This window comes from Chenopodium album, chromosome 20 (genome assembly GCF_948465745.1).
Source record: "Chenopodium album chromosome 20, dcCheAlbu1.1, whole genome shotgun sequence".
NCBI lineage: Eukaryota > Viridiplantae > Streptophyta > Magnoliopsida > Caryophyllales > Amaranthaceae > Chenopodium > Chenopodium album.
Window position 1 is genome coordinate 935,283 of NC_137853.1, and position 22,696 is coordinate 957,978.

General features: G+C 35.3%; 2 protein-coding genes across 4 annotated transcripts in view; both read right to left on the reverse strand.

Moving 5' to 3' along the window:
• Window positions 1-927: 927 nt before the first annotated feature.
• Window positions 928-5,623, reverse strand: LOC145598644 (pectin acetylesterase 8-like). 2 transcript variants are annotated; one of them, XM_081655027.1, is made up of 14 exons: window positions 5,338-5,623; window positions 4,321-4,442; window positions 3,979-4,061; window positions 3,627-3,756; window positions 3,462-3,541; window positions 3,283-3,369; window positions 3,052-3,176; window positions 2,897-2,957; window positions 2,734-2,787; window positions 2,566-2,643; window positions 2,218-2,323; window positions 1,982-2,127; window positions 1,720-1,872; window positions 928-1,086 (listed from the first exon to the last, which is right to left on the reverse strand). In XM_081655027.1, the coding sequence occupies exons 2-14, from the start codon at window positions 4,439-4,441 to the stop codon at window positions 1,000-1,002; spliced, it is 1,311 nt and encodes a 436-aa protein (XP_081511153.1). In that variant the 5' UTR covers window position 4,442; window positions 5,338-5,623; the 3' UTR covers window positions 928-999. The 2 variants fall into 2 exon arrangements, with proteins under 2 accessions (XP_081511153.1, XP_081511152.1); XM_081655026.1 differs by lacking the exon at window positions 5,338-5,623 and adding an exon at window positions 5,135-5,256.
• Window positions 5,624-14,020: 8,397 nt separating this feature from the next.
• LOC145598855 (pectin acetylesterase 8-like) overlaps window positions 14,021-22,696 on the reverse strand; it is a 48,139-nt gene continuing 39,463 nt past the window's right edge. The window contains exons 1-13 of one of the 2 annotated variants that reach the window (XM_081655250.1): window positions 18,112-18,370; window positions 17,814-17,926; window positions 17,444-17,526; window positions 16,873-17,002; window positions 16,681-16,760; window positions 16,484-16,570; window positions 16,269-16,393; window positions 16,116-16,176; window positions 15,954-16,007; window positions 15,789-15,866; window positions 15,116-15,221; window positions 14,795-14,940; window positions 14,021-14,428 (exon numbers count right to left, since the gene is read on the reverse strand). In XM_081655250.1, the coding sequence (XP_081511376.1) occupies window positions 14,321-14,428; window positions 14,795-14,940; window positions 15,116-15,221; window positions 15,789-15,866; window positions 15,954-16,007; window positions 16,116-16,176; window positions 16,269-16,393; window positions 16,484-16,570; window positions 16,681-16,760; window positions 16,873-17,002; window positions 17,444-17,526; window positions 17,814-17,926; window positions 18,112-18,140 (1,200 nt within the window). In that variant the 5' untranslated portion in view covers window positions 18,141-18,370 and the 3' untranslated portion in view covers window positions 14,021-14,320. Of the gene's footprint in view, window positions 14,429-14,794; window positions 14,941-15,115; window positions 15,222-15,788; window positions 15,867-15,953; window positions 16,008-16,115; window positions 16,177-16,268; window positions 16,394-16,483; window positions 16,571-16,680; window positions 16,761-16,872; window positions 17,003-17,443; window positions 17,527-17,813; window positions 17,927-18,111; window positions 18,371-22,696 lie in introns of those variants that run through there. The other variant, XM_081655251.1, reaches the window with a different exon arrangement.

The window sequence follows — 22,696 nt, forward strand, 5'->3', positions numbered from 1 at the left end:
AAGGACTTGCGTTTCCTACCATCCTCTGAAAGACATTATCCTCAACAGCGTGCTGTTGACTACCTAGACGTGTCTGATCCTATACTTCCTGATGAAAAGAATCGTAGACTTGTTATGCGTGTCAAGTGTATTTCTGCACTCTTTGCTTTTTATCCTGCTACTGCTACTGCTACTTGGGAATGTCTCGCACATGATTTCTGGCCCTGGTATCAGGCCACCACCTTGCTCGACGATGTTATTTATTCTCATACGCAGAAAAAACCTGATTGCCTTTCTGCCTATGATCTGACCACCAAAACTTGGTTGAAGGTCGTGTACTCTGAGTATTTTCCTGCCGCTTATTGCATTGCTGAATTCCTTAACATGCTTCATTTGGGCAATAATGTTATGTGCTTGGCCAACTCCTGTACTTACAAGGAGGGCAATCAACCACTGAAGACCAATCTTCAGTTCATTCTATTCAGAGTCCAGCGTACTTCTCCTGAAGAGGTGCTCGTCACTCTTGTGGGTGGCAAGTGCTTTACCTTTGATGGCGAGATCAGAGCCAAACATTACATCCTTGTTTAGCTAATTTTTCCTATCCCAACAAACAAAAACTACTACTACTGCAACTATATATTTGAAATCTGTTTTTGGTTCTATCAGTGTCTGTCAATGGAAATAGAATAGAAACACCGGTTTATTTTTGCTGCTATTGTGTATGAATTCACTCCTCGATTACTCAAGTAGTATATCGAGCAAGACATGATCTAGTGGTAAGAATTTAAATTCACAACTTAATTGGTGTTGAAAATTGCAAGTAATCTTGTTGTTGTGCAACTTTTTTGTGTAAATGGCCTGATTATATTGTTATAACTATTGGATGACATACAACTAAAAAAAATGAATTAATGTTTTCAAAATAAATAAATAAAGAAAGTAATATTATCAGCAAAAACGGTATCACTAGTACATTGCATGTAAGCCATATCATTTACAAAGCCTAATAAAAACTTCTATCTAAAAAATGGTTACATAACCAAATAAACATAGAGCAAGAAGTAGTTTCTCGAGCAACATATATCTCCATCGTTTTTCACCTTCGCCCTGTGCATGTGTATGTGATGTCAAGCTTCAAATCAAAGCTTAATTAGTGTACCAACTTAATCTAGCATGCATGTAAAATACTCTGATCTTTTGTCTAGGATAATGGTCACATATACTCTGTATTGGTTTAGAACGCGCAAAAAAGTTTGTCGTGTTATATTGTAAAGCTTTATGAATGTATTCGGTATTATTTTTTCTACTATATACTTTCTAATGTAATCTATTACAAATTGTAAGTTGTGAAATCATGGCAATATGGCATCCTTTATTATTCAAAGAGTAAGGGACTATAAAAATTAGATAAAGGGAGCATATAAATAATAAAGATTGTTCTTGACCATCAAAATTCATACAGAAATGATTGTTCTTGTATTATTAAGCTTTTGTAAAATGAGTGTATATATTGTATATAAATGTATAATGAATTATTATTACATATTTTCATTAAAGAAAGAAAAAACATGCCAAAAATTTCTTGGCAAACAATGAATTGTGTTCAAAAATCTGTTTTCTTTGTACCTATATTATACTTTTCCTTCAATAGAAGAAATAAAATTCCTATATATATTGATCAAATTCTTACCACCTAAGAAATAATATGAATGTGTTTTAGCTGGGTAGAAATAACTATACTTTTTGTTGTTGTTGTTGATGATGATGGTGATGATGTGGTTCATCTGGCTCAAAAATCCGATCATGGCAACTATGATCACAAGGGTATGGACAGTCAATCATCTGAAGCCGTCTCCTGTCGTAAAACCAGTCTGCAACTGCCTTTGCTATTCTCTGCAAAGCATAATTTACATAAGACTAACTCAGTTCCCTGTTTTGTAGTTCTTCATTATGTTAGCAAATAACATTTGGATTAAGAAAAAATAAACCACTGAGTTTATACCGTTTTGTGCAAAGCAGGGGAGTCGTGACTAAACCATGTTTCCTGCAATTCTGTCTGGCAGTGGGCGTAGCACGAATTTATGAACAATCCTCTAGATGGTGACTTTCCCAGTTTACTCAGAGCAGTTAAGAACTCGGACCTAAAATCTGAGGTAACAAGCAATAATGTCACAAGATTGTACAGGTGTAATATATGATTCAATTTAAGGAAGAGCAATATTGTTGAGTTCTGTGAACCTTGCATGACAGTAAGCTGATTGGTTGAGCAATTCTTTATGTCAATCTTGCAGTCGGACCAGAAGCCTTGAGGATCGGCTACAACGGGTGCCAAAATGTTCTTGATCTGAACACAATAGAACCACTTCAATCAGTCAAGGTCGGAATTTTTACTACCATACAAGTGAAACGAGATGATTCTATTTCTTAACTTCTTATTACCAAACGAGGCTATGATCATACTGCATGTAAAAGTTTGCGATATTCAAAGAGAACAGGCAGGTATAAGATTGATCATATCACAACAGTTAAGATTTTTTTTTCCAGGCAGTTATGAGTTCTAGATTAGAGAGAAATATATCAACTAACCTGCCATCTATCATATGCTGCATTTAGTATAAAGAGTGGTGTCTTGATCTTTTTTGCCATGTATTGTGGGAAGAAGCACTGAAACATCAATTCCATGCATCAAAAAAGACTGAAGAAGCGAAGAAATCATGGCTTGAAGACTAGAGGTAACCAAAAACCTGAACTTACCAAATCAGGTCTTAAAGTCCTGGTGCAAGATGCAGGCAAAGTCCTTGCTGAACCCTGCTCATATATGTAGAAGGTCAGAACTCAGAAGAAAAGGCGGAAATAATGCACAGCTATTAACATTGAGAGGATGCATTTTTAATAAAGTAAGAAAATAGTAGTGTACATGTAATTTGACTATCTGATCAAAATATGAAGCGATATGTGATGCTCCAGAGACATCTTTTCTGTTACATCAAACATGGAGGGTGTCAGCGAAAACAACTAGAAGGCAGGACATGAAAAGAAAAAACAGTTTCTGTAAAGGCAGTGTTTGCTTACACATTGATAAAATAGCCAGCATCTGAGAGGCACTTTACCCTAGCACTCACAGGGAGATGAGCTCGAAAGCTATCACAATGTAAAATGGAAGTCAATCCACCAGCTGAACACCCAGAAAGAATAGCCTAATGCAGCAACTTTTTTCAGCAGTCATGACAAATACGTGTATGTAACGCAAAAGTAGCAAGGAAAACACTTAAGCTTAACCATACATAGAGATTAGAGACATACATTTTTAGCATTTTTCATTCCCTTCAGTAATAAATCCTCAATGACAGCATGCCAAATTCTAGCTCCGCGAAAGTGAAGCTTAGTAATCTACAACCAAAAGACATTAGAAAGGGAATTCATCAACAAATTCATGTAGAAATGAAAGCATTAACCAATGATATGTTAGGTAATAAACTTACAGAATTGACAGCTTCGACGTTTCCTGTAAATGAGGCACCATCACAGTATCTAATTTTAACTCTGTTCCAATTATAAAAATCTGAAAAATAAACAATTTTTGAGAGTAAGTTCAAGCTTTGAACAAAATTAAAGACTATAATTCATTACATGAGAATTGGTGAAACCTGGATTAAGCATTGGATTATTGCCCAAAATTCCAGAAAATGCAAGCTGCTTTTCCATTTTCCAGGATGAACCCAAATGAGAGTATTTTCGTTCGAGGCATGTTGTGATATTGTTACACCAACCTCCTCCCTGAATAAGCAAATACAAAGCTGATAAATCATGCAAACAAATCCATCCTATTAAAACAAGGTGTTCTTGTTTTAACAACACACATTTTTTTTATCTCAATATTATTTACTAAGCCTAGAACAGCATAATATAACCTCATTAAAATGTGTTTTCTAGAGTTGAATTCATGGAAATTGCTAAAAATGTTATCAGGAAAACTCATTAATATATAGTAGGACTAACCTCAACATGAACCAACCAATTATTAACCCCAGATCCATGTCCTCTATCTAGGTGGTATGCAGGGGCACTACCATCTAAACAAACTGCATAACATTACATTTAACACATAAATTAGATTGTACAACCATAACAAGAAGAAATAATAATAGCCACCTAATATTAAACTTGTTAGTGCAGCATTTGAGGAGGTCAGATATATAAACCTAATCAAAATTTAACAAATTACACTGCCTCCAATAAATATACTCAAATTATACTCGGAAAGTATGACAATTAATTCCGAACAAAGGGTGTGGCACGTAACATGTAACACAACTTGTACCATGCTACTCAGTTACTCACCAGCTCCTTTAGCCACTGCACTTCTGACTTTTGTAATTCCAACATATAAACTTTCTGTTTTTAGTAAGACACCCATGAACATTAGAAGCTTCATCCATTGTTGGATTGTTCTGAAGGTCATTCTGCACATTAAAAAATAGACATTGCCAGATTAATATAATTATAAAATAAAATAAATTTTTTAAAAAGTAGACTATTCCCAGAAAAAGGGATATAACTTGCTACAGTAGCACTGACAAAATCAATGTGGTATGAAAATTCCTTGATTTCCACACTGTCAGTAACTAACATAATGACATATAACTTGAATAGCTAGTACCAATAAAAAAATAGAGGTGATCATGGGTCAAGTCGAACTTTCTTAAAAATAAAAGCTCGTCGAAGGGCCAACTGGTCGGCTAGGCTGGGCCTATCTCTGACCAGAAATTCTACCCAAACCCGCTATAGTTGGGCTGATTCGGCCTCGAGTCTACCAGTAAAATAGGCTAAAATGTACCTAGCCCATTCCCATCAACAAAGGAAAGGAATTAAGAATATGGCAAATCAAAACATTCATCACTGAACCCCAAAACAGAACAAACAAACCCATTTTAAAGAATTTGGTTGTTTTCACATGAACTCAATATTCTTTACCAATTCTGTAATTTACCTAAACCCAATATCTTCCAAAATCCAACATTATAAAACCCAGAAATTTCCCACAAAAAAACTACAAATATACTAATAACAACAAAGGAAAGATTGAAACTTTATGGTAAAAGACAGAAGATATGACAGTATATAGATGATTAGTATATAGTAATGATAAATATACCTTGAATATTGAAAAAAAATAAAAAAAACAGAGGAAAAATAATTACAAAAATAATAATTGTGATTACCAAAAGGGTAAATAAGAATGAAAAAAGTTAAGTATATATAATGAAGTTGGAAGCGGCGGAAGCTTAGGCAATAAGCCAATTCCAATAGGAGAGAGAAAGAGAAAGAGAAAGAGAGAGAAAGAGAAAGATGGTGTACCAAAATAAGAAAGAGACATTGTATTAGAAATGGAATCAGTGCAACACTTTTTCTTTATTTTTCCTTTGTAAGGTTGAAACGTAAGACGATTACATGAGTATACTTTGGGTTTGAATTTTGGTGCAAAAGTGCTTAACCCTATGTTATAGACATTTATTCCTTCTTCAATGGGAAGGGAATATTAGCCCCCGTCAAACAATTAAGTGAGGTCGGGTCAATTTAGGTTTATTTTAAAGTTATAATTATTGTGTATATACTAGTCGAAATGTGAACTGGGTTTTTTTCGAATCAGATTAGGTTGGGCCGATCGGGTAAGCTTTTGACATATCTCTACACACATGTGCCTAACTAATGGATTTTTTTTTTTTATTTATTCTTTTCCTTTTACTATGGTTGTGGTATAGGCTGCTCTTCCTACCTCCGTTACAGTAACTAATAATTAAGTAGTACTTAGTTTAGTGACAAAGATCGTATCAGATCAGTAGCTATTAGCAAATTTAGATTTATGTAGATTTGAAATCAATAAGTACACAAAAAGAATGTTGGAGCAATCCATACGTGTAAGTTATGAGATACATCATTTGAAATAAATTTTTTTTTTCTTATTTGATACACCGATAGTTGATTTGTTTAAGAGAAAATTATCAATTGGATTAGAAGTAATGGATTAATTCCCTTTCTTGTATCAATAGCTAAATCTTGCCAAGACGACAACACATATTAACGAGGTGAGAAAATCTATTATCCAATTCAATTTTCAAATTCATATAAGATATCTCATTTTTCGGGATAGATTTTTTTAATCCTTACAAAGATTAAGATAATAATTGACTTATCATTAAGAGATTCTTGGTGTTTCCCACCAACAATTATAGCTATAATTAGTTATTCTTGTCAAATCAAAAGGTATAGGGTTTGTTTATAATCCCACAATATAAGCAAGATAAACAACAATACAACAAAGTGGATCAAATAGTTTTTTTTTTTTTTTTTTTTTTTTTTTTTTTTTTTTTTTTGGTGCTCACGAGGGGCAAAGCCCCCAAAAAAAAAAAACGAAAAACGAGAAACTAAAACTACGGGGGAATAAAACGTGGCATAGCCACACCTACTACATCATCATGTAAAATTCTCCCTAAAGCTAAAGGGGGGACTTGAATCAACTCCGTGGGGTTGTTCTGATTGACTCCTTGATTGGCTAACCAATCTGCAGCTCTATTTGCTTCCCTGTAAATGTGATGAACCTGTACTTGCCATTTATCATCATCTAGCATCTGCTTACATTTCGAGATAATATGGACTGCTTCCCCAAAGTACGTCTGATTGCCTTGTAAAGCTAACACCAAAGCTTGACTATCTAGTTGCACTTGAAGGTTCGCAGGATGAAGCCTTGCTGCCAGCTCCAAACCATACTCTAAGGCCCTAGCTTCAGCTTTAAAAGCATTACAAATACCCAAATTCAAAGAGAAGGCATAAGCTAGCTTACCCGTGGCATCTCGAATCAAACCTCCTCCACCAGCCTGACCCGGGGCTCCTTTAGCTGCTCCGTCTGTGTTAAGAACCAACCATCCAATAGGGGGAGCCAACCATCGAACATACGTTTCAACCCTATGCCTCGACCTTTCATTCGAAGACCCATCAAAATCCCCAACAGCTCTCCACGTCTCTTCAAACTTGGCTAACAAAAAAGCCTTTATATCAATGGGATTTTCATTACCTCGATCATGGGCAACATTGTTCCTCCATCTCCAAGTCCACCATATGACTAAAGCAAAGTAGGTCGGCCATATTTCTGGTGAAAGGTCACTTCTTTCTTGAACTTTGATATTCCGCACAATCCATTGCTTCAAAGAGCCAGCTCGGAATTGAGGGGAATTAGCAGGACCTCCAACTTGTTTCCAAATCTCTCTTGCCACTTTGCAGTCCCTCAACATGTGAAGCATAGTCTCATCATGGTCGGGGCAAGCTTTACACTTAGGATCATTAGTTAAGCTTCTCTTAAAACGATTCTCATTAGTCATGAGTCTATCATGCAAAACGAGCCATAACAAAACTTTAATTCTTTGTTGCACTCGAACATTCCAAACAAGCTCCCAACTTCCATCACTTGGAACTAACTCCTCCCCTTTAATTATTTGCAAGGCAGATTTAATAGTGAACCTGCCTTTTGCACTACCTCCCCAGTAAAGCAAATCACCCATCGAAGGGTCTTCTCGAACCTGATGGGCAGCTATTTCTTGAAGGGTTTGCCCAGGTAATAAATCCCCAAATACCTCCCACCTCCAACCTGTATCTTTGTCCCAAAGTTCCTCTACTGTAGCCCCCTCTATTTCTTGTGGTATAGGAGCTATAGCAAGACTTCTAAGATCACTATCACATGCCCACTTATGATCCCAAAACAAAGTTCGATTCCCATGCCCAACAGCCACACGAGCTCCTAGTCCTAGAATCTTCACATTATCCGTTATACCACGCCACACATTCGACATATTACTCTTTGCTTCAAACATATCAATATCACACCTACCCTTGCAATACTTAGCCCTTAACACACTTGACCACAAAGAATGAGGTTCCGTTAGCACTCTCCAACCAAGTTTTGTAAGGAAAGCAGCATTCAAGTCCCTCGATGACCTCATTCCTAAACCACCTTGATTTTTATTCAATTGTAGAGTTTCCCACGAAATTAGATGAATCTTACGTTGATCCTCATTACCACCCCATATGAAACGTCTCACTTTTTTGTCAATATCATCACAAATACTCCTTGGGATTTTTGCCGATTGCATAGCATAGGAACTTATAGTAGAGATAGAAGACTTTGCTAAAGTAATTCTCCCCGCAAGTGAAAGATATTTAGATTTCCAACCCGATAAACGTCTATCAACTTTCTCACATAAGTAGGCAAACGTGTCTCTAGTAACTCTACTCGTGATTGTAGGCATGCCTAAATAGTTTCCGAGATCATCTGTAATCTCCATTTGCAAAGCACTTGCAATATCATATTTTGATGCTGCTGCCATATTTGGTGAGAAATAAATTCTTGATTTTGCATTACTCACCTTTGAGCCAGAAGCCGCACAAAATCTTGCTAGACACCTTTGAATAATTTCAGCTTGCTCCAGCGAAGCTTCTGCAAAGAGTATTAAGTCATCCGCAAAGCAAAGATTCGAGAGTTTAGGACCATTCCTACTAGCTCTGATAGGTTTCCAGTGATTATTGATGATAGATTCTTCAATAACCTGGTTTAGGCGCTCCATACACAAAACAAATAAATAGGGTGAAATGGGATCACCCTGACGAATTCCTCTTCCTGGTTTGAAAGCTTGAGTAGGCTCACCATTCCAAAGAACCTTCATAGATGAAGTAGTAATACACTCCATGATAACTTCAATAATTACATGAGGGAACTTGATTTCGAGAAGAGTATCATGTATGAATTCCCAACGAAGTCTATCATAAGCCTTCTCAAAATCTATTTTAATAGCCATCATACCATTAACACCTTGCTTATTTTTCATAGTCTGTAATACTTCTTGAACAATTACAATATTATCTGTAATTTGTCTTCCTGGAACAAAACTGGTCTGAGTACTAGAAGTAAGGTGAGGCATCATCGGTTTAATACGGTTAACAATAGTCTTTGTAATTAATTTGTAGACGACATTGCATAGACTTATAGGTCGAAATTGAGAAGCTAACTCCGGAGCATCCACTTTGGGTATAAGGACTATAAAAGTATCATTCAAATTTTCTGGAAGTCCTTTACCCGACAAAGCCTTTAGCACAACATCATACACATTTTTTGCAACCAAGTCCCAATGCTTTTGAAAGAAAATAACTTGGAATCCATCGGGCCCAGGAGCCTTTAGAGCTCCCATCTCCCCCATTGCTTTGTCAACCTCACACCTGGTGAAGGGGCGAGACAGACTCGTCCAATCTCTTGTGGTAAATTCGGGGAAAATATCAGTAGGCAGCACCCCTTCCTCAAGCTCACCATCAGCCTTGAACAAATTCTGAAAATAGTCCACAATAACCCCTTGAACACGGTCAGTCTCATGTATCCATTCATCATCCAGATTTTTTTTAATGGCATTAACTTTGTTCCTCCAACGTCGAGCAATAGTACTGAGGTGAAAAAATGTAGTGTTTTTATCACCTTCCCGAATCCAATCAATTCTTGACTTTTGATACCATAACATTTCTTCTTGTTCCAGAACTTCATCAAGTTCCCTTCTCAATTTTGACTCCAATTTAATCAAATCTCTAGACTTTTGCTGGGACAAACTCTTCTGAACCCCTGCAATTCGAGCTTGAAGCACTCTCTTTTTTCTGAAAATATTGTGAAAAACCGTTTTGTTCCAATCTTGCAACTCATCAGATAGTCGTTTAAGGTGAGGAACAAGTGGTGCTTCTTTATCCCATTTTTCTTCAATAAATTCTCTAAATTTCTCATGAGTTAACCAAGCTGCTTGGAACTTAAACGTTTTATTTACACTCGAAATTGGAGCAAAACCATTCGGTGAAACAAAAACAGGACAATGGTCTGATCTAATAGCAGGGAGATTTCGAGATGCTGCATTTGCAAACCTTAGACTCCATTCACCATTGCAAAGAGCACGATCAAGCCTAGCACTTGTTCGAGTTTGTACAGTATTACCTCTCGCCCATGTATGAGAAGGGCCACTAAATTCCACCTCCAGCAAATCCAATTCTTGAACCCATTCATTAAATAAAGCAGAACGTCTAGATGTCTCATGACTACTCGAACTCCTCTCCCAGGAAAAACGAGTTTCATTGAAATCCCCTACTAACAACCATGGTTTATTATTGCTAGCAGCAAAATCTTTAAGGTGTTGCCAAAGTTCAGCTCTTTTAGTGGGATCCGGACTGGCATAAACCGCTGTAAAGTACCAGGGAGTTTCTCCCACTCTCTTAATATCCATAGTAATATACTGCCTATGTTTAACAATTGGCTCCACAGTCACCAATTCTTGTCTCCAATAAATCCAAATACCACCACTAAAGCCCTCAGCATCGACCCTAGTATGACCAGAGTAACCCAAGATATTTGCTATTTTAATAGCCTGTTGACCACCCATATGTGTCTCAACTAAAGCTAGAACATTAGGATTATTTGTTTTCACAACTTCTTTTAAAGCATAAATAAATTCTCTACTTCCCGCCCCCTGTACGTTCCATACCATACAAGTAATGGGGGGACAATTCGGAGCTAAGTTCGGAATACTATCATCCATAGAAACAGGAATTTGAGGAAGTGAACTTACATAAGCTGCTCGGATTAAATTGAGAATTCTGTTCAATTCAATAGGAACTTTCAAGGTTACTACCAATTCCATTGGCTCCGGAATTGGCTCCCTCCAAGACTCGATGTTGACCTCCATCACATGGATCAGGGGGTTTGCTATTCCCATGTAAGGCATCTCCATCGGTTGCCCAACACATAGAGTCTTCTCTGGTGGCACTGCAAGCTTGATCACATTCGGCATTGGTGGCAGTAAGAACTGCTGCATTTGGTTCTGCATCCTCGTCCTCCACTATTATTTCTCCTTGAACTACCTCTTGTTTCTTCTGCGTTGTGTGATCGTTTATTGTAGGCTGTTGGTTCTCTTTATCAAGATTAAAACTCTGTTTTGTGGCTTTGGTATTTGCTTCGAGGTTGGTAATTGGAAAAAGGGGGGTGTTCACAGTCTCTCGTTGTTTTTGGATTCTGGGAGCATCTTTTTTATTTTTATTTTTGTTAAATAAATTATTTTCCTTATTTTGGGAAATATTCTGAGCAATCTTTTTACCCCAATCAAAGGATAAATTTCCTTGAATATTATCTAGGGGATTCTGCGAATTATCTCCTAAATTAACAGTTGCCATATGCATATCTTGACTTTTGTTAGGATAAGCATGCACTTGCGGAGTAAGCTCATTAGTATCCTTAGTGATATCAACTTCTTGCACTTTTGTAGCATCAGAATCCTCATTCAGATTATTCTCTTCATTCTCTTGCTGATTTAACGCTTCATATCTAGATCCCCCACCAAATTTTCCTTGAAATTCGCTTGCCACAGTTTTGCTCCGTTGACTTTGATCCTTCGAATTTCCAGCATTACCCTTCCCTACAGGTTGTACAGCTTTTTCCGGCCTCGGAGCTTTCCTCCGGCCCGGTTTTTTCACCAGCATCCAATCCCCAAAAGCATCTAATTCTTCAGGTCTAACAACAGAAGCTGGCTTTTCAAGCATCACTCCATCCAAATGTTTGTTAATGCCATCTACCATCATCAAATCACTTTGTTGCATTGAAGCACAATGGTCTTCAAAATGCCCCATTTTCCCACATTTATAGCATACCATTTTGATGCCCTCATACTGTATTCTCCAGACCTTCCCCTTTAACCAGAATTTTGCTAACAGGGGCTTTGACAGATCAATTTCTACACTTAATCTCGTGAACTGACCCCTCTCTGCATAAGCAGTTGAACGATCAACACAAACCACTCTTCCAATTTTTGTCCCAATTTTCTTTAAGAACTCCTTGTCGAAGTACTCCACTGATAGGTTCGGGATCCTCACCCAAACAGTCAGAACATTAATTGAAGCTTCTTCAGGGATGAAGTTTGGAGTCCACTTCCTGATAGTAAGATACTTGTCATCAATTAACCAGGGACCCTGGGTTAAAACATAATTATAATCATCCACATTCGAGAAACGAGCAATAAAATACTTGCAACCAATATCAGTCAGATTCAAATCCCCTTTCAGCTGCCATTTTTTTTTTCAGTCTCTTCATTAAGCCCATGTATCCCAAACTGCCATCAAACATTCTGATAATCAGGGTATTTCTCCATGGTTTCCTCATTGCTCGTTTCTCCTCTTTAGTGAGGAGAATAATAGGGCATTTTTCACTGTCAGCCACGCCCTCCGGAGGTTCATCATCATCAGACACATCATCCTCATCCTCCAATTCAAATTGGGATCCATTCTGATTAGCCAATTGCGTGTCACGAAGCAAGTCCCTAAAGGATTTTTGATTCGTTGCAAAGCCAATGGGAGCATTAATCTGGCTTCGCACATTCACATTAACAGCAGGGGAAGACTCAATTTGGCCATTAGGACCATTCTCACTCTCCATTGATTGACCAGAAATCTCAGAATCTCTGCCAAAAATTTCATGAGTAATTTTCCTTTTAGGTTTCTTATTGGATCTGACCAATTGATCAGCTAATTCAGGGGGGTTTGGAGCAGGTTGCGAGGCAGCCATTAGAGAGTTTTTAGAGAGTTTTTAGAGAGTTTTTCTATTTTGTATTTTCATTGTAATTTGGATCAAATAGTATTAGATCGATAATTATGAATTTTCAATTTGTTAAATGGTGATTATGCCTTTTGACATTATAGCACCCAACAAAATTAACAAAACATGCATGGAAGCGAAGCACCAATAAATGCGTGATATATGGGCATATTGGAAAGAAAATATGATATCTGCCAGTTGGTTCACCAAGTTTTATATGACCAACCTATGTTTTATGGGCCAATCCTTAGGTGGGGCCCTTTTTCATATCATATCTTAGTAGTGACATTTTAACTAAAAATCCTAACTAAATTAAGTCAGTTCAAGTTGCAGTTTCAACCACTGCATTTTATGGCCAAAATCACTTGTAAATTATAAAGTACAATTAAATTTAACAGGAGTATTATTGAAGCATATTGAAACACTAACTTCATTCGAAATTAGTTATCTCTAGCTATAGTCATTTGAGATAGGCAAGTTTAAAGGAAGATTTAAGTTTAAATTGAGTTTAAATTTGACCATCGATCTGTACATATTGGATATTTATCGTGTATGGGGAAGCACTATATCTCAAGAAACATTAACTAAATACAAATTGTGACTAGATACATTGGTAAGATAAATATAGGAGAAATAGCAGGAAATAGTTACATCAAATATAATAACCGTTACAACTTTGTAAAGATGACATTAAGGTCGATAATGTCAATATTCAAATAAAAAAATAATGACAAAAAACTAATCACTAGTCATTACTACCCTTGCTACTTGCTTTACTTAATATTCAAATTGATCAAATATGTCTAATTACACACCACACCATTACAATCACTATCACCATCACTACTTACTTAGCAAGTGTATGTCAAATCATAAGAACATTCAAGCATTAATGTTGAAGATATACTAGTAGTGAACTAATTGGATACTCAAGTTTGGGATACATCTACATCATATCTCCTTTCAAAGTACCATGTGCCTTGTTTATATAGCATTAAACATCTTCAAAAGAAAAAATAAAAAAAAGAGGACTTTTGATACAATCCTTTCCGTTGAATTGCCTAATACAACTTCATGAAAGCACCATAAAGCTATTTTTGTCACATAATGATTATTGGGACTTTAGATTATTATATATTTGATTTACTAAATACCTTTTTAACAAGTGTCTTTCACAAAATTTCTATAAAAAAAAGTGGCATTCACAAATCACTCTTAAAAGTTTAATTAGGAATTAGCTTGATGAATTCAATTTCGACTAGATAACTTGTACCACCTTTGTTTCTTTTAACTCTACAAATTTTTTTTATTTATAATTGAATCCGTTGTAATGCCAATCCTTCCACAATTAAATTGAGTAGGCTCCAAAGCCTCCAATCAATATGATCTTCAGCATAAAATTCAATTAAATCCATTTTTTCATATCATAAATCCAAATAGATCAAATGTATAGTGGTACATGATGAATGATAACTTACGTATACAATTACAAGACACTTTCACTTATTGTACAGCTTAGTTGCCTTCCTTGCCAAAAACTATATATGACCGGCTCGATACATATATAGGATATGTTTATGCATACATAATTTTGATGATATACGAAGTATTTTGTGTTTTGTATAATTTTTTGATCCATGGAGGTGTATCTTGCATCCAATAGAAGAGATGGTTCTATGTATATTATTCGAACACACGGTTGTGACAAGTTTTGTCACAAGGGTAGGGGCAATCGATCTTCTGAAATGATTTCCGATCATAGAACCAGTCACCTACTGCTTTTGCAATAGTCTGCAAGAATGTAACATAAATAAGGTTGAGAAAATTATTATGATGACCTATTTTGTGAAGTATTATTAAATGAGAATTACATACTTTTGTCTAAAATTAGTTGTTTTATTATCCTAACTTCTAGTAAAATCAGGATACATTATCAATTACTAACATAATATACCATGTATAATAGTTGTGTTATGTCTATTTCTTCTTATCTTTTCTTATACAAGAACCTAGCTTTCGGAAAAATGATCATATAAACCAATAAACCATAATTTTTTATTGAATTTTTTTTGACTATCTAAGGTAATATAGGTGACTATTAGTTAGTTTTAGACTATGAGATTATATAGAAACAGGGGAGTTTGAGTCTCATCATACCGTGCCATCTAACAAGGGAGAATCATTCCTTAGCCATGTCTCTTGGGTTCCTGATTGGCAATGGCTGTAACAAGAGTTGATATACCACCCCCTAGAGGGTGAGTTTCCGAGGGATGATAACGCGGCTAGGAAGTTTTGCCTAAAGCCTGAAACATTGTACAAAGTTCAAGCTTATAATTGTGTCCATCTATAAAATAATCAATAGTCCATCATTATTCAGTTTAATCTGCTTATATCTTTCTCTACATCTCTTGGTTTTTAACATTCGAGTTTGTTTTAATTTTTATCGAGTATATATATGTATATATCTGAGTTACTTACCATGCATTGTTTGAAGCTGACTGTCTGAACACTTGAGTATATCAGCCTTGCAGTCGCGCCATGTCCCATGACGATCAGCAACACCTGGTGCCAACGTATTCTTTATCTGCAGCAGTAAAATCATCATGAATTCAATGACTTAGGCTTCCTTTTTCACCTTATAAATCATGATTGTCTTAAGTCCCTTGTTCAAACTTGTTTTGGTGTGAACTGAGCTTTACTAGCTCTTATATGTACTCATAAATTTACTCTTCATGAAACTTATTTATTACGACGTTTTTTCTAAGGCAATGCATATGGACGTTGTACTTGTAGTTGCTACTTTCGCCTATCTTTCTACATTAGGAATCCTTCGAACACATGGTTTGGAGAATTTATTTTCATACAGATTTAAAATTCCACAATAAAATCAATTCATCAGTCATTTTCTAAGAAGGTGTATATGATGCTTTTGATTTCTACTTTACAGCACATGTCCTTGTTTAAATATCAGCTCAGCAAAAAAGTTCACAATTATAGTACATATCAAAGTGACTTTCTAAGATGATCACATCATATAGATTTCGTGCAACATTTACGATTTACGATTTTTGATTTTTATGTCTCCCAAGTGTATCTTTCACAATTAGAATACAGACGAGTACTTAAATTTACAAAGTATATATGAGCAAACCTGCCATGAATCATAAGCTGCATTTAGTAAAAACAGCGGTGTTTGGATCCCCCTTGCAGCATACTCAGGGAAGAAGCACTGCACGCAAAATGGTTGATACTCAAGTTCTTTTATCAGAAGTACTAAAGCTAATACCTTGCTTAAGAAAAAATCAATTATGCTTACGAGTTTAGGATCAAATTTAGAGGTGCAGGATGTAGGCAAGTTTTTCGCAGATCCCTAACATAAAAACACAAACAATAAGATTCTATCAAAAGGTTTAAGAATTTTTTTAAAAAAAATCAAGATTAATCTGTTTAACAAACTTTAGGATGGAGAGAATATTACATGAGTAGTGACAACATCAGCAAATACTTCTTGAATATGTGATGCTCCAGAGATATCCTTGCTGTAAAAAATGACCAATTTCAGTAGTCAGTTTTCAGAAAAGAATTTCAGAAAACAGATGTGAAATGGTTAAGGAGATTTCAAGAATCCTACGCGTTAATGAAGAAACCGGCATCAGAGAAACATTTCACTTTGGCACCGGAAGGTAGCAAAGCTCGGAAGTTATCACATTGCAGTATAGCACCCAGTCCACCAGCAGAGCAGCCACCAAAAATTGCCTGCAATTAGCAAATTTTTAAGGTTTCTTAGAGTATTAGTAGTTATAAATCTTATAATGCACAATGTCAAAATCATTGGAAATATCATACATTTTTAGCATTCTTCATTCCCATAGCTAATAACTCATCCAAAATTGCCCTCAAAAGTCTTGCTCCTCTGTAGTAAACTTTAGTCTTCTGCTCATTATAACATCGAAAGAGTACAAATGAATTTGTTACAAAATCTGAAATATACATCATAGGTAAGTTTGGACAATGATATAGTTGAATTTTCAGAATTTACATACTGGATCAACAGCTTCAACATCTCCGGTGTAAGATGATCCATCACAGTATCTAATCTTAACTCGATTCCAATTATAGAAGTCTAGCAATCAAAAACAACCCGTCTTAGAAGTAATATTAACCATAATAGAAGTGGTATCAAGAAAATTACACTACAATCTATATGAATGTTAAAAGGAAGTGAACATTAGTACCAGGACTGTACTTTGCCTGATTGCTTAGTATCCCGGAGAAAGTATATTGTTTTGTCATTAACTTCGACGAGCCTAGACGAGTTTTGGTACGCTCTAGGCAAGTCGTTGCATTGTTGCACCATGCTCCTCCCTAGCCAAACCAAGAGAAATTACATATACTACACCAAACATCTTATTACATACATTGTGTCATGCATTATAGCACTTTGTTACAATTAAAATGAATTAGTGGCCTTGTTGCAGCTAATGGTATGAGACATACATTAAGGTTGCGTACATCTAACCCTTCAAAATCATGATTTTGCATAAGTAATTATCCTTTTAATCTGTCTCATCATCATCTTGGTGTGCTCCATATAGCACGATGCTAGTACGTCTTACTAGTAGTAATTAAAAGATCTTGTAGTAATAAGGTTGCGTGCATCTAGAACTCTAGTACACTATGCGTGCATCTAGACCTCTAGTACACTATGCGTGCTAAAACAGTGATATTGTATATAGAATGGTTTTTTTTTTCTTTTTTACAAATGTAAATAAATAATTACCATATAAATTAAAAAAGGCTACACACCTCCATATGAATCAACCAGTTATCAACACCAGCTCCAAATCCCTTGTCAAAATGGTAAGCTGGTGGACTCCCATCCAAGCAAACTGCATAAAATCACTTTTTTTTTTTTACTACCTAGCTTTATGTTCAATAAATCTTTCTTATTACAATAACACCACCTTACAATGTCACCCTCGCGGGCTCATACATTTCTCTTAATATCGAGAGGGAAGATTTGTATAAAAAAAGAGCCAATGGTAAATATTCATTAGCCGATCATCTTAAAGTAACACCACATCGACAATGTTACTGTAACAGTAAGTCAGTAACTACGACATAACGAGTTTAGTAAAGCTAGAACAAAAAACAGTAAAATTCACTTAAGACTTACCACCTCCTTTTGCAACAGCATCTTGAACAAAAGTTATTGGAACTTGAAAACCATTCACTCCCAACAACATTAGAACACAAACTAGAAACTGAAACCATAGTGAATAACACATCCTGTTTTCACAACAAAAACACAAAACTTGTTAATATTTCCAATCAAAATTTAAACCAAAATGAAATCTATGCAGAATCTATTTCAAAGGAAATTCAAGCTTACTAATATTAAAAAATAAATATTTGAGAAGAAAACTACTAAATTAGCTAAAATAATTAGTCTAAAATAAAGGTAGAAAAAGTACCTGAAATGAGGTTTGCTTAATGAAGCCATTGGAGCTTAAAGGAACTTGTAGTGCTCACTATAAAAGGAAGTTGCCTAGAATAATACAAAAAAAGAAAAAAGAAAATAGAGAAGTTCTTTTCTTTGCATAAAGTTAAAGTAGCTAATAGCTATTGGTTTTTAGCTGAGAAGACAAGAATCAAAGATGTAAAATTACATAATCTGTTTTTTTATGGGAAAAAGTCAAATATTTATTAGCTTTTTCTCTGACTTAGAAGTGTGTTACAAATAAATAAAATGTTACTTATATATACAGTGTTTTCAAATTGGTTTTATACTGTATTGGTTGACATTTGTTTGCATTTACTTCATTGGGATGTTTAAGAAGGATGTATTGGCTATATCTCTTTGTAGGGCTAACTATTACTTAAACTAAGATGTAAAAGAAATCAACTTTTATGAATGTTGGTTAAAATGTCTATAAATTTTATAACTTTGTTATATTTACTTGATTTTACGTACATGAACAAACTCTCATGAATGTTATTGGTCAAACTTAATTTTACCGTTTGAAACTATTACGGAGTAACAATTAATGGATCAAATTAAAATTATATTTTACTTAATGTTGAAATTAATAGGTATAAAATCCTGAGGTTCCTTCTCTGTCTATAATCTGACATTAGGCTCGTAAGAACTTTAATTGCGTACTTAAAACTTAAGTACACATGCTTCATATGTCTTAAATCTAGTAGCATTTAATGTGACTTATCGTGAATAATTTGACAAAGTATTTACGGTTTATTGTGGTCCTTTTTTGTTAGGAAAGTGTTTGATCTAAAAAGTTAGGCATTTCTTAACTTTGTCAAGAAAAAATTAGGCATTCCATGCATAATAGTTCTACTGTGCCTAATTGTTAAACTAGATTTGTAACAAATCTTAAGCTAAAAAAAAAAAATCTAATTTATCTATGAAAAAAAAAATACTATAATTATATGTGCTAAAAGTTTGTTTCATTATCAAATTCAGCCGTGATACTTTCAACTGTGAACACGCGTATACAAAAGAGGGATTAAAGTATTAAACCTTAAACTAAGGTTAAATAATCACGGATGAAAGCTAAAAGCATTAAGTAAAGCATCCAATCTAACAATTAAAAGTGTATGTGGTACTCCTAGAAACAAATCACATCCACTTTTATTAAATTTTGGTTGTTCATATCTCTTTTCTCTACGTACATGGCAATTTTGACAAAGATAGCTAAGAAAACAACCACATAGGTGGACATTGTATTGGATCACTTTCGTCTATTTTCTAATTTGCTATCAACCTTTATTAGGCCCTCAATCACTAGCTCATAGCTATTATGGATTAGCTCATAATTTAATTTTCTAAACTATAATATCAAATAAATTATTATATCAATACGGATATAATGATGTTGATAATTATACTTTGACATTTGACATATATATACAAGTCAAATTAATGCAAGTATTGAAAAAAACTAGTGTCGTGCCATATATGACAAACCAGCACAGTCACATGTAACTATGTAAGAAAATCACTTGCGTGGTTTTCTTACATTCAATCAAAATTATATCCATGGATATATCAAGTTCAATAAGCTCTTTAAACTAAGTTGGAGCCGTTGATTGATTATTTCTAGTCATTAGAGGCTTGTCATAATAGATAACGTCTTTGAACTCATAATGACCAAATTCATTAAAAATATTATCTATAACTTTGCCCCCGTCTCTCAATTATAGAACAAGAACCCTATTCCGAAAGCAAATACTCCTGATTTTCCGTCATGTATTCTGAACCGTTGATCTATCAGACCGACCGAGTTTTGGATAAACCAACATGAGAGGTTCCATTGGACATGAATGAAGAAACAGGGGCAGAAGGTGGGGGTGGATTTAGGCACATGGCATGAAGTAATGATAGTATGTGACATTGTTTACAACAGTAACGCGTTAGTACTTAGTACCGACACTCTGCAAACATGAATATCAACGCAAATCTACGCCGCCTTAGACTTGACCCTTGTTCTGTTCATTTCCCACCCCAGCTGTACATCAATTTTATTCATGCTGCATTTATTTTGTCAACCACTAATCCTTGCTCTCTGTTTTTTTTTTTCAATTATTATTACTCGTATGATTATGTAGTGTACAGTGTATCAAATTATTAACATTCACTAGAGCTGATCAAGAATCAAGAGTTGTTTAGATGCTTTTTTTGGCCTAAATAACAACCTGGGTTCGCGCAGAAATTTTGGGCGCGTTTTTGAAAATTAAATATGCTTTAGGCAGGCCAAAACTGAAAATTTGGTTGACATTTCAGTCCATCCCAACAATGACTAGAAAAGCCTGTTTTATCAAGTATTGCGGGTTGGGGGATGAATGTTCGACCCAAATGCAAGACCGACTTGATGCATTAGATTAAATTGGCCAAAGAGAATTCATCAATTTTTCTTTGTCTAGAACTAACTACCATGTTTATAGTGTAGTTCAAACAAGAAATGAGACCAAACAAATTAAAAATATTCCCCATAACTTTATTTAGGCTTGCCATACTAAATAACGTGTTTGAACTCATTATGACCAAACAAATTAAAAATATTCCCCATAACTTTGCCCCATCTCTCAATTTTATAGTAAAATCCTATTCTGAAAGCAAAACTCCTGTTTTTCCGTCATGTATTCTGAACCGTTGATCTATCAGACCGACCGAGTTTTGGATAAACCAACATGAGAGGTTCCATTGGACATGAATGAAGAAACAGGGGCAGAAGGTGGGGGTGGATTTAGGCACATGGCATGAAGTAATGATAGTATGTGACATTGTTTACAACAGTAACGCGTTAGTACTTAGTACCGACACTCTGCAAACATGAATATCAACGCAAATCTACGCCGCCTTAGACTTGACCCTTGTTCTGTTCATTTCCCACCCCAGCTGTACATCAATTTTATTCATGCTGCATTTATTTTGTCAACCACTAATCCTTGCTCTCTGTTTTTTTTTTTCAATTATTATTACTCGTATGATTATGTAGTGTACAGTGTATCAAATTATTAACATTCACTAGAGCTGATCAAGAATCAAGAGTTGTTTAGATGCTTTTTTTGGCCTAAATAACAACCTGGGTTCGCGCAGAAATTTTGGGCGCGTTTTTGAAAATTAAATATGCTTTAGGCAGGCCAAAACTGAAAATTTGGTTGACATTTCAGTCCATCCCAACAATGACTAGAAAAGCCTGTTTTATCAAGTATTGCGGGTTGGGGGATGAATGTTCGACCCAAATGCAAGACCGACTTGATGCATTAGATTAAATTGGCCAAAGAGAATTCATCAATTTTTCTTTGTCTAGAACTAACTACCATGTTTATAGTGTAGTTCAAACAAGAAATGAGACCAAACAAATTAAAAATATTCCCCATAACTTTATTTAGGCTTGCCATACTAAATAACGTGTTTGAACTCATTATGACCAAACAAATTAAAAATATTCCCCATAACTTTGCCCCATCTCTCAATTTTATAGTAAAATCCTATTCTGAAAGCAAAACTCCTGTTTTTCCGTCATGTATTCTGAACCGTTGATCTATCAGACCGACCGAGTTTTGGATAAACCAACATGAGAGGTTCCATTGGACATGAATGAAGAAACAGGGGCAGAAGGTGGGGGTGGATTTAGGCACATGGCATGAAGTAATGATAGTATGTGACATTGTTTACAACAGTAACGCGTTAGTACTTAGTACCGACACTCTGCAAACATGAATATCAACGCAAATCTACGCCGCCTTAGACTTGACCCTTGTTCTGTTCATTTCCCACCCCAGCTGTACATCAATTTTATTCATGCTGCATTTATTTTGTCAACCACTAATCCTTGCTCTCTGTTTTTTTTTTTCAATTATTATTACTCGTATGATTATGTAGTGTACAGTGTATCAAATTATTAACATTCACTAGAGCTGATCAAGAATCAAGAGTTGTTTAGATGCTTTTTTTGGCCTAAATAACAACCTGGGTTCGCGCAGAAATTTTGGGCGCGTTTTTGAAAATTAAATATGCTTTAGGCAGGCCAAAACTGAAAATTTGGTTGACATTTCAGTCCATCCCAACAATGACTAGAAAAGCCTGTTTTATCAAGTATTGCGGGTTGGGGGATGAATGTTCGACCCAAATGCAAGACCGACTTGATGCATTAGATTAAATTGGCCAAAGAGAATTCATCAATTTTTCTTTGTCTAGAACTAACTACCATGTTTATAGTGTAGTTCAAACAAGAAATGAGACCAAACAAATTAAAAATATTCCCCATAACTTTATTTAGGCTTGCCATACTAAATAACGTGTTTGAACTCATTATGACCAAACAAATTAAAAATATTCCCCATAACTTTGCCCCATCTCTCAATTTTATAGTAAAATCCTATTCTGAAAGCAAAACTCCTGTTTTTCCGTCATGTATTCTGAACCGTTGATCTATCAGACCGACCGAGTTTTGGATAAACCAACATGAGAGGTTCCATTGGACATGAATGAAGAAACAGGGGCAGAAGGTGGGGGTGGATTTAGGCACATGGCAT

What these genes read in the sequence shown, in the direction of transcription:
- LOC145598644 (XM_081655027.1), bottom strand. Translation starts at nt 4,441, where the DNA reads ATGACCTTCAGAACAATCCAACAATGGATGAAGCTTCTAATGTTCATG. An exon ending in TCAGCTTACTGTCATGCAAG is followed by an intron (nt 2,128 to 2,217) that starts GTTCACAGAACT and finishes TTGTTACCTCAG; the next exon opens with ATTTTAGGTCCGAGTTCTTA. An exon ending in ATCAACAACAACAACAAAAA is followed by an intron (nt 1,087 to 1,719) that starts GTATAGTTATTT and finishes ACACATGCACAG; the next exon opens with GGCGAAGGTGAAAAACGATG.